At 38.8% G+C, this 13739-nt stretch overlaps 1 protein-coding gene across 15 annotated transcripts in view; it reads right to left on the bottom strand.

Annotated features, from left to right (window-relative positions):
- The window catches only part of BIRC6 (baculoviral IAP repeat containing 6), a 582018-nt gene that overhangs the window by 150497 nt on the left and 417782 nt on the right, over window positions 1-13739 (bottom strand). For all 15 annotated transcript variants that reach the window (XR_002787222.2, XM_064277234.1, XM_023555261.2 and 12 more), the window contains 3 exons: window positions 9698-9998; window positions 4573-4790; window positions 42-206 (listed from right to left, as the gene is read on the bottom strand). Coding sequence is in view for 14 of the 15 variants with exons in the window: in XM_064277234.1 (XP_064133304.1) it covers window positions 42-206; window positions 4573-4790; window positions 9698-9998 (684 nt within the window). In the remaining variant the exon portion in view is untranslated. The remainder of the gene's footprint in view (window positions 1-41; window positions 207-4572; window positions 4791-9697; window positions 9999-13739) is intronic.

Consider the following 13739-nt stretch of genomic DNA (forward strand, 5'->3'; position numbering starts at 1 on the left):
TTTAACTGTTATCACTGACCATACCAACTTCACAAATATACCTGCAAAAGACAGGTAACATGTTCTTCTTCCAGCCTTTGTTTAGTTAAGGCTTGTTCCACATCCCAGCCAGAAGCTGTAGAGCCTGTTCCAAAGCCAGTACCTTTGGCCCAATATAACTGCTGTTCTTCTGTTGATGTGGGGTTATGAGAGCTTGACACCTGTGGCTTATAATAACAGAAACATAAAAATGTGTAACTATGGCTTTATTTATCCTTAACAATATTTACAGCAAATGAAGGGTAAACCAGCTTAAAAACCTGTTGCTGTCGAGTTATGACTCATAGGAACCCTATAGGACAGAACAGAACTGCCCTATAGGGTTTCCAAAGAATGACTGTTTTTTTTTTGGTTAGCAGCTGTAGCTCTTAACTACTATGTCACCAAAGCAGAGGACATATTAAAAGTGCAGATAGTGTGGAAGCAGAAAAAAATGACTGTGAACCACTGGTTTACTGACATAACTTCACAGACGGTAAAGGTCAGTTCTTTATTATTTTTGCAGAACAAAGAATTCTGGAATAAGGACCCTTCTTTAAGAAATTTTCATTAAACTTAACATACTATGTACTACTCCTAAAACAGTTGCAATTAAGTGTTATTTTCAAGGTTAAATGACAAGTAACATCTAAGCTTTTGTGTGTGTGTGATTTAGCAGAAATAGGGGCCTGGTGGCATAGTGGATAAGAACTTGGCTGTTAACCAAAAGGTCGGCAGTTTGAATCACCAGCCGCTCCATGGAAACCCTATGGGGCAGTTCTACTCTCTGCAATAGGGTCACAGCAAGAGGTCTGGTTTGGTTTTGGCTCAGCAGACGTATTTTCTAAAAAGGATTACGTAGAAACAATACTTTTATAAACTGATCTGATATACAGTTTCATGGATTTTTAACTGAGGAATTGCATGTTTCATATTTTATAAGATCAAATATTAAACGAATTATTAAAATTTCATTATCATACAAACATTTACTAGTAGAATCAAGGTTACTGATAAAAACAGCAATTTATTTTTAAGAAACTTTTTTACTGTGAAGTATAACATACATTCAGAAAGAGCAATAAGCAAAAATGTAAAACTTGATGTATCATCACAAAGCAAACACCTATTTAACATGCAAGTCAGGAATTAGATCACTGCATCCCAGAAACTCCCTCTGTTCCATCTCTTATTCATCACACTCTCACTCACCTGCAAAACTAACTATAAGTCTGACTTTGTTGTATTTATCAGCCCCAGTCTCAGAAGCCTAGCTCAGACAAGTCAGTGAACCGTAACTGTCCAGGCTTGAACTAGACTGGGGGGCAGGGGCGGGAGATCAGTGATAACCAGGACTGACAAGTATACACAATAGGAAGTAGAGGCAGATCCTTGTGGAGATTGCCAAAGGTAGGAGCATCAGGGAGGGAAGAAACAAGTAAAGGACTATTGCTTGGGTGACAAGACCAATAGCAGACTCAGCCTCAAGACTCCTCACAGAAGCAGGATAGGATGGGCAGCAAGACAGCCAGGAAAAAAGCAGACCCTTCCTCTTCTCCTTGCAAGTGGGCTGGCTCAAGCTCCTGATCACACTCACCTGAGAACAGGCACTACTTTAATCTTCTTTATAATTTTACCACCTAAGCATGGAGTCCTAGTCACTATAGCTTAGTCCTGTCTAGTTTTTTTCATTTTCATATAAATGAAATCATCGTATCTGGCATTTTTAGCTGTATTTGTGAGATTTATCAATACTGTTAAGTGTAGTTACCTGTAGTTATTTACTTTTGTTACAATATAGTATTCCATTACATAGTGGGCCCACATTTACTTATCCTTTCTACTGCTGATGAACATTTCCAGATAGGTATTAATACGTAGGATGATGGGACAGTATCTGGTATTGTTGGTTTTTAAATTTAGAGATTCTGATGAGTATGTAATGGTAGTGCACTGGTTTTAATTTGTACTTTTCTGATAACTAATAGACTACCATTTCACTTTTACTGGATAATTCAATAGTCTCTTTATGAAGTATACATTCAAGCATTTTGCCTATTTTTCTAAATTGGGTTATCTGCTTTTATTTATTGACATTTTCTACATACACAGGAAATAAGTCGTTTATCAGATATATGTAACAGAGATATCTTTTTTCATTCTGTGGCTTACCTTTTCATTCTCTTATATTTTTGGTGGAAAAAAAAATTCTTAATTTTAATGTAGTTAGCCGCCATCCCATCCCCTAACTTGTTCTCCTTAAGGGGTAGTAGCTTTCGGTATCCTAGTCAAGAAATCTTTGTCTACTCCAAGACTATAAAGGTATTCACCTATTTTTTCTTATAACAGGATACTATATATATTATATACATTTATATTTACCATCCACTTAGAATTAAAGATTTACTTTTATTCCTCGTGGATACTGAAATGACCTTGCACTATTTATTGATAAGACCATTCTCACTCCATTATGCTGCAGTGTTACCTTTGTCATATACCCACCCACCATTGTCGATTCGGACTCACGTCAACCCTACAGGACAGAGTACAACTATATGCCCCACAAGGTTTCTAAGGCTGTATATCTTTGCTAAAGCCGACTGCCACATCTCTCTCCCACAGAGCAGCTGGTAGGGTTGAACTGCTAACTTTTCAGTTAGCAGTTGAGCACTTTAACCACTGTGTCACCAGGGCTCCTTTGTCAGATACCAGGTGAACATATATAGGTGGGTATGGTATCTGAATCATCTATTCTGTTTACTGGGATATTAATCTATGCTTCCACCAATACTATAGCTTTACACATATGGTAGCATAAGTCTGCTAAGATTTATCGATCTTCTTTGAACGACCTTATTCTTGATCCTTTGCATTTCCATATAAACTTTACAATTGGCTTGTCAATTTTCTTCAAAATAAATCTGAAAGTGTATCAAACTTAAGGATCAATTTTGGAAGAGATTCCTGCTTTTGGGCTCCTATGCCCATTAGTCTCGTATACATGATTGAACTATGAAGCACATCCCTCCATGTGTGTTACTGTTGGCCCTATAGACTTGTCTAATCCTTGGCTGAAGGGTGAACCTCAGAAGTGACTTCAGTACTGAGTTAAAATGGTGTCCAAGGGTCATACTCCTGGGATTTCCCCAGTCTCTATCAGACCAGAAAAGTCTGGTCTTTTTTGTGTGTGTATGTGAATTTGAATTTTGTTCTACATTTTCCCCCCGTTCTGTCCAAGACCCTCCACTGTGATCCCCGCCAGAGCTGTTGGTGGTGGTAAGCAGGCACCACCTAGTTGTTCTGGGCTTCATCTGGTGGAGGTTTTGGTAGTTGTGGTCCGTTAGTCCTTTGGACTAATCTTTCCCTCGTGTCTTTGTGGAGAAGGGGATAGTGCTGACACATTGCAAGGCTGGCAATACAATGTCACAAAACACTTGTGTATTACCTGTGTAATGACAAACTAACTTGATATGCAAACTTTCACCTAAATCACAATAAAAAAGTAATAATGATCCATGAAAAAAAGGTGTTTCTTTTGAAGAAATTACATTTTTTGCATTGTTGTATCTTCTAATCCATGAGGGACAGACATGGACGCAGATCCCAGTACATTAAAGTCTTGTGTTTCTTGAGAAAATTTCATATATTTTATGCGGAGAGATTTTACATACCCTTTTTCAGATTTATTCTTATGCATTTTTTATTTTTTGATGCTATTCTAAAAATACCTTTTAAAAACTCATGTTTGTTGCTGGTATACAGAAATTAACTGATTTTTATGTACTGACCTTGTATATCACTGCCTTGTTAAACTCACTCCATTAACTATGTTTTGGATTTTCTATGAATACAACCACATCATCTAGAATAATGAGGGCTTTTTTTTCTTCTTTTTCTTGTCCTTCCGTACTGGCTAGAACCTCCTATTCATTAATATAATTCTCTAAAGTTCAAGAAAGAAAAGGAACCCTGTGGTATAGTGTTAAAGCAACTGACTGCTAATCGAAAGGTCAGCAGTTCAAAACCACCAGTGGCTCCGTGGGAGAAAGACGTGGCAGTTAGCTTCCATAACCAAAATCAAACCCATTGCCGTTGAGTTGATTCTGACTCTTAGTGACCCGATAGAGATTTACATTCTTGGAAACCCTAAGGGATCACTGTGAGTTGGAATCAACTTGACGGCAGTAGGCCTGGTGTTTTTGGTTTTTCAAGGAAAGAAAGGAAGAAGGGTTGCAGTATAAAATCAACACATCCTGGTAAATGGGAATGATTATTAAGCTCCTAAATATTTTCTGGTTTTCAACTGCATGGGTTAATTTACAGTTTTCTGAAGGAGTACAAAATAAATTCATAGTTTCTCTTAAATATCCTTTGTTTTAAAACCAAAAACCCAGTGCCATCGAGTCAGAATTTAGGAGCAAAAAAGGAACAATCAAGTCTCCAAAATATTAGCTACTTCAGAAAAAAATGTATTCTACAACGGGTTTACGAGTTATACTCCACAAATTGACTTTAGTTTTTCATAATGCAAAAAATTTAGATTAAACCTACCTCTGTTTGATTAAGGTTAGAGTTTGGAACTCGTGGGGCATGGTGACTCAGAGCAGAGAGACAGACAAGAATGAGATGCAGTGCTCCAATTTCCAATGCCATCCGCCTTAGTAGTACACCATCATCAGTTGTCAAAGGTGTAGTGCTAAACAAGCTACGAAGGACATGGAAAGGAAGGGTTGGAAGCACATTGGCTGATGGAGATTGCAGAATATGACCTAGATTAAAAAACAAAAGGATGCAAAATAAAAAAAAAATATTTTAAAATACAGAAAGGAGCTATATACCAGGTTATAAGTTAATAATGATTATGTAATATAAAACTATATCACTAAATTTGTTATAATACAACCAACTACCACAAATACAATAGTAATAACTTAAATTTTAATGATAAATGTCAGGAAGAGCTCTGTAAGACATAGTATATATAAACTCCGATATAGTATTTGCATTATAATTAATGGCCATGGATTTTTTCTTAATGGATTATGACAAAATCACTACAAAATAGAATTTAAATTAAACCGTAACCACTAAAAAAGAAGCAGTAAAAGTTTCTTGTTAACAGTAAGAAATTAACCACTTGCTTTGGGAGCAGTTTTAACCATGAACAGATAATGAAAGAATGATACTACTACTTTTTGTTGCAACATGATTTTCTACTATATTCTAACCAAAAAAAGTGTTAAATGCAAATAAAACGAAACAAAAAACACTGCGCCATGAGTAGATGAAATAACTATAATAGACGTGGGTATCAGAATTATGCTGTTAAATAAATATTCATTAAAAGTAGTCTGAAATGGCATAAAGGCAATTCTTACTCCATTTCTGCTTAGGGTTATATCTACTGTCTAGTAACACAGTACTAAAATAAAATCTTTCTTATCTGTCCATCTATTTAAAACAACAAAAAAAATCTGATCAAGTAATTAGAAATTCCTCACCTACTAGAATAAGTACACCCACTCCTAACTTATCAGCTACTGCATTATCTAACATTTTGCATTTATGACAATAGTAAAAATCTACTATCCGACTATTCTGCACATTAATGACATATGTCTGGCAGTAATAAACATGGAGGTGCAAGGCGAGAGTAGCGCAGCCTGTGATGGTTTAGGTTATGTGTCAACTTGGTTGGGCCATGATTCTCAATGCTTTGGCAGTTACGTAATGATGTAATTTGGCAGTCAGGTAATGATTAGTCATCTTCCACTTTCACGTAACAACCTGCTCTTTGGAACCTAACCATGTCAGTAAGTGAGGAGTAGGTTTATATACAATTCATATATGAAATCAAACAACTAAAACTAGTATGGAAAAGCTGTAATTTTTATGGCAATTATAACAGAAATCATTTAAAATAATGTCAACATTTCTGAAATATTACATCAATATGACTGTCTTAGTCATCTAGTGCTGCTGTAACAGAAATACCACAAATGGATGGCTTTAACAAAGAGAAATTTATTTCTTCACAGTAACGTAGGCTGAAAGTCCAAATTCAGGGCGTCAGCTCCAGGGGCATGCTTTCTCTCTCTCTTTTGGCCTTCTCATCAATCTTCCCCCAGACTAGGAGCTTTTCTGTGCAGGGAACTCAGGTCCAAAGGACGCACTCTGCTTCTGGCACTGCTTTCTTGGTATGAGGTCCTCAACTCTCTGCTTGATTTCCCTTTACTTTTTGGCTCTTGAGAGATAAAAGGTGGTGCAGGCCACACCCCAGGGAAAAACTCCCTTTACGTTGGATCAGGGATGTGACCTGGTAAGGGTGTTACCTCCCACCCTAACCCTCTTTAACATAAAATTACAATCACAAAATGGAGGACAACCACACAATACTGGACATCATGGCCCAGCCAAATTGACACACACATTTTTGGGGGGACATAATTTAATCCGTGACATTCCACCCTTTGGCCCCTACCCGAAAAAAAAATCACATCCTGCAACATGCAAAACATATTCACCCCATCATGTTATAGCAAAAGTCTTAACTCCAAGTCCAAACTCCAAAAGTCCCTCTTCATCTGTGAAATCTAGAATACAAGTTATCTGCTTCCAAAGGTACAATGGCAGAACAGGCACAAGCTACACATTTCCATTACAAATGGGAGAAACTGGAGGATAAGAAGGGGTAACAGGCATCAAACAAGTCAGCAAAACATATTATGTCACCCCTCTAGGCTTTGAAAATACTCCTCTGTTCTCTGAGACAATTTACACAATGGCCATGCTCTCCAGACCCTAGGTATTGGCCACACTCCAGATTCTGAGTGGAGGGCCCTCGGCCCTGGGCTTCAGCTCTGCCTTTCAGGCCTACTGGGACAGCAACTATGCTCCCTTGGCTTAGGTGCACAATTTTCCTAGTCCATCTGAGTGGCAACTCCACCTTTAAAAACACCAGAGACCATGGCTCCATACTTTGAAACCCCAGAAGCCATGGCCATACCTTTTTAGACTGAGGCAGCTCCACTGCCTGTGTTCCTTGTCTCTTCAGCTTCTGCTTCCTGGGTTCCTGGCCTCTTGGCTCCTCAGGCCTATACCTGCATCTGCTCTGCTGGGGTGAGTGTTCCAAAGCTCTGTAGATCTACTAATAAGTGCCTGGAGGCACCCCACTCCACCAGGAAGCTTCTTGCGCATAAGCACTCAGCTCTCTTGCTCCATGGGTCAGCAAGTCTAGCGCCACTGGTAAATGCAGAGACGCACCCCACTCCACCAAGAAGCCTCCTGCAAATAGGCATTGAGCACTCTTGCTCTGTGGTTCGGCTCTAGTGCTGTCTGGCGCTGGTCTCCTGGTTCTGCTGCTGCTGGTACTTTGCTGCTGTTTCTCACCATCTGCACCTCGTCTGGTGTTAACTGTTCTCCTTACTTCCTTCTAAGTCTTCTATCCATTCAGTTTCAAAACCACCTCCACACTTTAGGTATCTGTTACAGCAGCACCCTACTCGTGGTATGAAATTCCATCTTAGTCATCTAGTGCTGTGTAACAGAAATACCAGAAGTGGATGGCTTTGACAAAGAAAAATTTATTTCCTCACAGTCTAGTAGGCTAGAAGTCCAAATTCAGGGTGTCAACTCCAGGGGAAGGCTTTTTCTCTCTGTTGGCTCTGGAGGAAGGTCCTTGTCATCAGTCTTCCCTTGGTCTGGGAGCCTCTCTGTGCAGGAATCCCAGGTCCAAAGGATGCGCTCTGCTCCCAGTACTTCTTTCTTGGTGGTATGAGGTCCCTAACTCTCTGTTTGCTTCACTTTCAACTCTTGTAAGATAAAAGCTGGTACAGGCCACAACCCAGGGAAACTCCCTTTACACTGGATCAGTGATGTGACTTTAGAAAGGGTGTTACATCCCACCCTAATCCTCTTTAACCACAGGCAGAGATTATGATTTATAACACATCGGAAAATCACAAAATGGAGAATAGCCACACATGGCCTAACCAAGCTGACACATATTTTGGGGGGATATAATTCAATCCATTACAATGACAATATAAAAGAAAAAGTATGTAGTTTGAATATCTTATAGCTTCACATTTTCAGAGATCCACAAATAAAGTCATACTGTTTTATTAGACTAAACATACTTTGCGGTGCAGGGTTTAACTGTTTATTCTTTCTATATGGCATGTTAGAAAACCACCCCTACTCAAAACCATGTGATGTTAAAATAACATAATACTGATTTTCAAATTGAATGGTTATTCAGTGAACAATCAGAGGTAACCAGAATGAAAATCTACTTGCAAGGTTGCTAGGCTCTCCTGTGATTTTCTTTTCTTTCCTTTTATTAAATAAAAATGCTAACTCAACAGAACAAGCACCATAGCTTTCTATTACCATTCTATATCATCATTACAGCATTATGATATATATTATATATATGTATATATAAAAAAACAACAAACTGGTTGCCACAGAGTCGATACTGACTCATAGCGACCCTATAAAAAAAAAAAAAAAAAAATAGGGTCAAACTGCCCCACAGAGTTTCCAAGGCGCAGCTGGTGGATTCAAACTGTCAGCCTTTTGGTTAGCAGACGTAGTCCTTAACCACTATGCCACCAGGGTTTCCATATATTATATACTATTTTGTTATTATTTTCCATATTCTGTTCTAATTTGCTACCAGATTCACTCTCTTAAAAACAATTCTCATCACACTACTTTGCTTAAGTTTTAATAAATCCTCACTGCCAATGAGAATAAAATCGAAAGTTCTTAATGAGCCTTTCTATGATCTGTTACAAGTATCAGCTTTCAAAATGAGCTCTCACTGCTTCCTTTTATGCAAATTTTGTTTAGATAACTTACCCTTTCTCTCACAGGTTCTGAGCTTCCCAACTGCTCAAAACATTTCCTCTTTCCGAAATGACTCAACCCAACCTAAATCTAATCTACCTTCAAGGCCCCATTAAAATAACTATACCACTTCATTTACAATAATGGATAGTAAAGGAATAATCTCACAACATGAGCCTTTGTAATACAGGCAGTCCCCAGATTACCAATAAATTCTGTTTCTAACCTGTCTTTAAATCATATTTGTACATTAAGTTGGAACATTTAGCAATCAGTCAAATGTTTTTCTTAGTTTAAGAACAACACAAATATATAGCATACCTTTCTACATAAAAAACATTAAACACTTCTAGATACACTAAAATATCTTTAACATAATGTTTTGATGTGCATCAAAAAGTAGCACGCATTTGTTATTATGAACCATCTTATGTACCTTGAATTTTCAACATAAAAGGATTTACGGGGGTTGGTTGTAACCATGAACTGTATGTTAACTGGGAAGATCCTAACCCAGGAACTGCTTCTATGTACCTGTCTCATAGCTTTTCTAAGTTGTTAGCTCATGTGTTTATATATATACATTCCTCATTGTTATTACTGGAGGACTTCAGCTGCCTGAGGGCAGAATGTACACACCCGCTTCATCTTTAAATCTCTCCAATGATACCCTGCAATTCTGTAAGCGCTCAGTGAATACTTTTTGAATGAATAAATTAAAATGAGGATTATTTAGATAACTTTACAAAGACTATAAATGCAATTAATAACATGGTACTTACATATGTATTGATAAATTTAATTAATAACAGTAAACACTTACTTCCTTCTCCATCATCTGTCACTCCCAAAACTAATCGAAGAAGGCACTGGGCATGTTTTCTCTCTCTCAGTAGCACTTCAGCATAGCCCGGAAGACGCAGAAATAATCCAAAAGCAGCCAAAGAATGTGCAGGTATGGGAGACATGGTCTGTACTGCTGACTTAATAGGTGGAGGCTCAGATGCAATGGTTTCTGGTGCTTCATAAACTAATTCCCCCGATTGTTCAATGGTCACCCATTCAAACTGATCACTATCCTTTGGCTTTTCCTGAGTGGTAGATGTTACAACTGGAGCGCTCACCTAAAGAAAAAAAACTGTATTTGACTTTGCATGTATCAATAAAAAAAAATATCAGGTTCAAATTAAAGACTTCAAATGATTTCTTCAATATATGGGAATGTAAGGAATAATGTGTGCCACTGAGTTGATTTCGACTCACAGAGATCCTATATAAGGAACAATAAAATGATTTATTTTAAAAAACAAGCTTTAATAAACATCAGGAGGCACGTGACATCATGACTAAGGTGTGTCTGTCAAGTGTCTCTACCTTAAAGTTATTGTTTTGCTCTTTGAAACTAAGTAGCTACAGACAGAATCTGAGACTATGTAAGTAATGTCTTTCTCACCAAACTTCCACACATTAGTTTTAGCATTTATTGATTCTTGCCTAAAACAATTATTAATACTGTAATATGTATGTATGTGTGCGTGCCTTTATAAACAAAATTTCTGGTCTGTATTCTTCAAAAAGTTCAACGTCATAAAAGACAAACACATTAGAACTGTTTGAGATTAAAGCAGACTAAAGACACATGATAACTAAATGCAACCCATGATACTGAATAACCTTGGACCACCACCAAGTATGCAAAAGAAAAATAAATATTTTTTTTCTTTTGGCCCTAAAGGACGTTAGCGCGCCAAAAGGCAAAATTCGAATAAGAATTATAGCTTAGATAACAATACTGTGTCAATGGTAATTTCCGGATTTTGTTCTTAGGGGTAAAGGAGTATCATGTCTACAATTTACCCTAAAACGGTTAAGAGAAATACTCCGATTCTAAAAATGATGGTCATAGAAACCTGTTATTTTATTTAAAAACTCTTTATTTCTCTTGCTTAGTTATGGATAATATACGTCACTCAGGGAAGTGCTAATTAGAAGTTTCACGATCAAACATATAATTTAATAAATACTAAACTAACCAAAGAATTCTCACATTACTCATAAAATGGCCCCCTAGAGTCAGTCTATTGAAGTCATATATTTAAGGATCATTGGTGAGAATACAGAGAGACATATTTTTAAGACATTCCTAAAATACTAAATGCATCTGTATACAGAATAAAATAGCTGTAAAACTGATGCCAGTCCTAAAAGGGACTATTGAGGTTTGGGCAAGCATAACAGAAAATGAAATACCCCAATTGTAGGTGCATGGGAATTCAAGGCACTTTTCACTCAGAAATTAAATCTATTCCAATAACATTTTCCAAGTCACATTCAAGTAGTTTTATATTCATTATGTTATGCTGCACAAAAAGATAGTTTACTGTCTTGTCATCATTCAACATCTTAAAATATTATTTCTCAAATTATGTGACAAAATAAATACACTGAAAGCAAAAACTAAAAGCTCTTGATCATTACATGTATATTTTTTAATGAGTTGGAATATGGAAAGACTTGCAACCTTACCAAAATCAGAGAAGGGCAAATAAAATAATCTTATATTATACAATTGCTCATAGCAACGTTGATATATATATATATATAATTATTCATAACAACTTTATTCATAATAGCCAAAAATTTGGAGCAATCAAACTGCTCATCAACATTAAGACTCAGAAGTATACTGTGGTATAATTATATATATATATATATATATATATATATATATATATAAAAAATAGTGGTTCAGGCAAAAACAAAGATTAAGGATAGAGCGTCAGCAAAGATGCACATTGTTGAGGATGAGACAAAATATTTGGTAACCATACTATCCGATAAGGATTTCATATCCAGAATGTATAAAGAACTCTTACAACTCAACAACAAAAAGAACAAAGAACCCAAATGAAAATTGGGCAAAGGCACCAAGAACAGCAGACAGGGAGTATGGGAAAGCAGCTTCACGGAGCTCCCAGCAGGAGACAAAGCACCCAATAGCCAGTGATACACGCTTTCCCACCTGCCATTCCTCTTCCCCCTTTGCAACTTCTGCTGCTTTCCAGTAAGCCATAGTCGCTCCACTGGGGAGATGCTGTCTGCTTGCCTCACTTGCATTCATCCCGCCCACACCGACCAGCTCCTTCAGCACCATTTTTTTGTTGCTCTTGTTGCTTTTTTTGGCTTCTTTTGGTTTCTTCTCTCTCTCTCACCTCCTTCCTTTCCCTTCTCTTGAACACCTTGCTCCATGTGCCATCCCCACTCCTTAACAGGCTGCGCAGTGCCACTTGGCTGGGGAGCCACTTCCCTGGTCAGTGCCACCATGCCAGTGGGCTCCCTAGGGGCTTGCTCCCTAGAGGCATTTTTTCCCCTTTTCTCAGTTTCTTGTCTCTGTCTACCTCCCTTGCATTTCTTTCTCCCAGACACCTGTTTGCCGTGTACCATCTCTGCTCCTTCTTGACAGGCTATGAAGCACTGCTTGGCTGCAGAGCCATTTCCCTGGTGAGCACCACCATGCTATGGGCTCCCTGGGGGTATTTTTTTTCTTTTTCCCCTTTTGTTTTTCTTCGTTTCTCGGTTTCTCATCTCTCACTACCTTCCTTCTTTTCCTGTCTCCTGAATACCTGGCACTGTGTGATATCTTCGTTCCTTTTACATGGGCTGTGCAGTGCCACTCAGTTTGGGAGCTACTTCCCTGGTCTGCACCACCAAGCCAATAAGCTCCCTGGGGATTTATTTTTTTCTTTTCTTGGTTCCTTGTCTCTACCATGCTTCCCTTTTTTGCCCCTGAACACCTGGTGCTGTGTGCCATCTTTGCTCCTTCAAGACAGGCTGTGCAGTGCTGCCCAGTTGGGGAGTCACTTCCCTGGTCCGTGCCACCACATCAGTGGGCTCCCTTCCGGCATTTGTTTTTTCTTTCTCTCTCTACGTTCCTTTCTTACCCACTCCTGAACACCTGGCACTATGTGTCATCTCTGCTCCTTCTTCACGGGCTTTGCAATGCTGCTTGGCTGGAGACTTGCTTCCGGTGGGCGCCCTTGAGGCATTTCTTTTGTTTTTTCTCACTTTTGTGTCTCTCTCTACCTTCTTTCCTTACCCTTCTCCTGAACACCTGCTGCTGTGTGCCATCTCTGCTCCTTGATGAGCTGTGCGGCACCGCCAGGCTGGGGATCTACTTCCAGTGGGCTCCCTTTGGACATTGTGTTTTCTTCCTTCTGTTTTTTCCTTGGCTTCTTGTCTCTCTCTACTTTTCTTCCTTTACCTCCCCCTAACCACCTGGCATCTTTTTTTTTTTTTTCCCGTTAGTTTCTTCTCTCTCTCTCCATTCCTTCCATTCCATTCTCCCAACCACATGGTCACATGTGCCTGTCTCTCTTTTTTAAAAGTCTAGTTTCTCATCTCTTTCTTCCCTTCTTCCTTTCCTTTCTCCTGCCCACCTAGCTGCATGTGCCATATCTGTCTGTTCTTGATGGGCTGTTCCTCACTGCCTGGCTAGAAAGCCACCAGCACATGGTTTCCCCGTGATTGTACCAATCCAACAGCAAGCTTTCTCAGCACTTTTTTTTTGGCTCCTGTTTCTCTCTCCTCTTTTTCTTCTATCCCACACCCACTTAGTTCCAAACATCACAACATCACCCCTCCCTCCTGCCTATCTGTACTGTGTGCTGAGCACCACACCCCTGAGCAGCATAGACAAAGTCTACTGGAACCTCTCCTGCACTAACTCCCAGTCCCACTCTGTCAACCCATCCCAGACCCTCCCACATAGCTGAGCAACAGGTCCTGCCCACTGGACCAGATGGTGGGAAGTATCGTGCCCACAAAAGAGCAAACAACAAAGAATGCCCAGCCTGGCTGCTCAGAGA

This window comes from Loxodonta africana, chromosome 26, assembly GCF_030014295.1.
Source record: "Loxodonta africana isolate mLoxAfr1 chromosome 26, mLoxAfr1.hap2, whole genome shotgun sequence".
In the NCBI taxonomy this organism is placed as follows: Eukaryota; Metazoa; Chordata; class Mammalia; order Proboscidea; family Elephantidae; genus Loxodonta; species Loxodonta africana.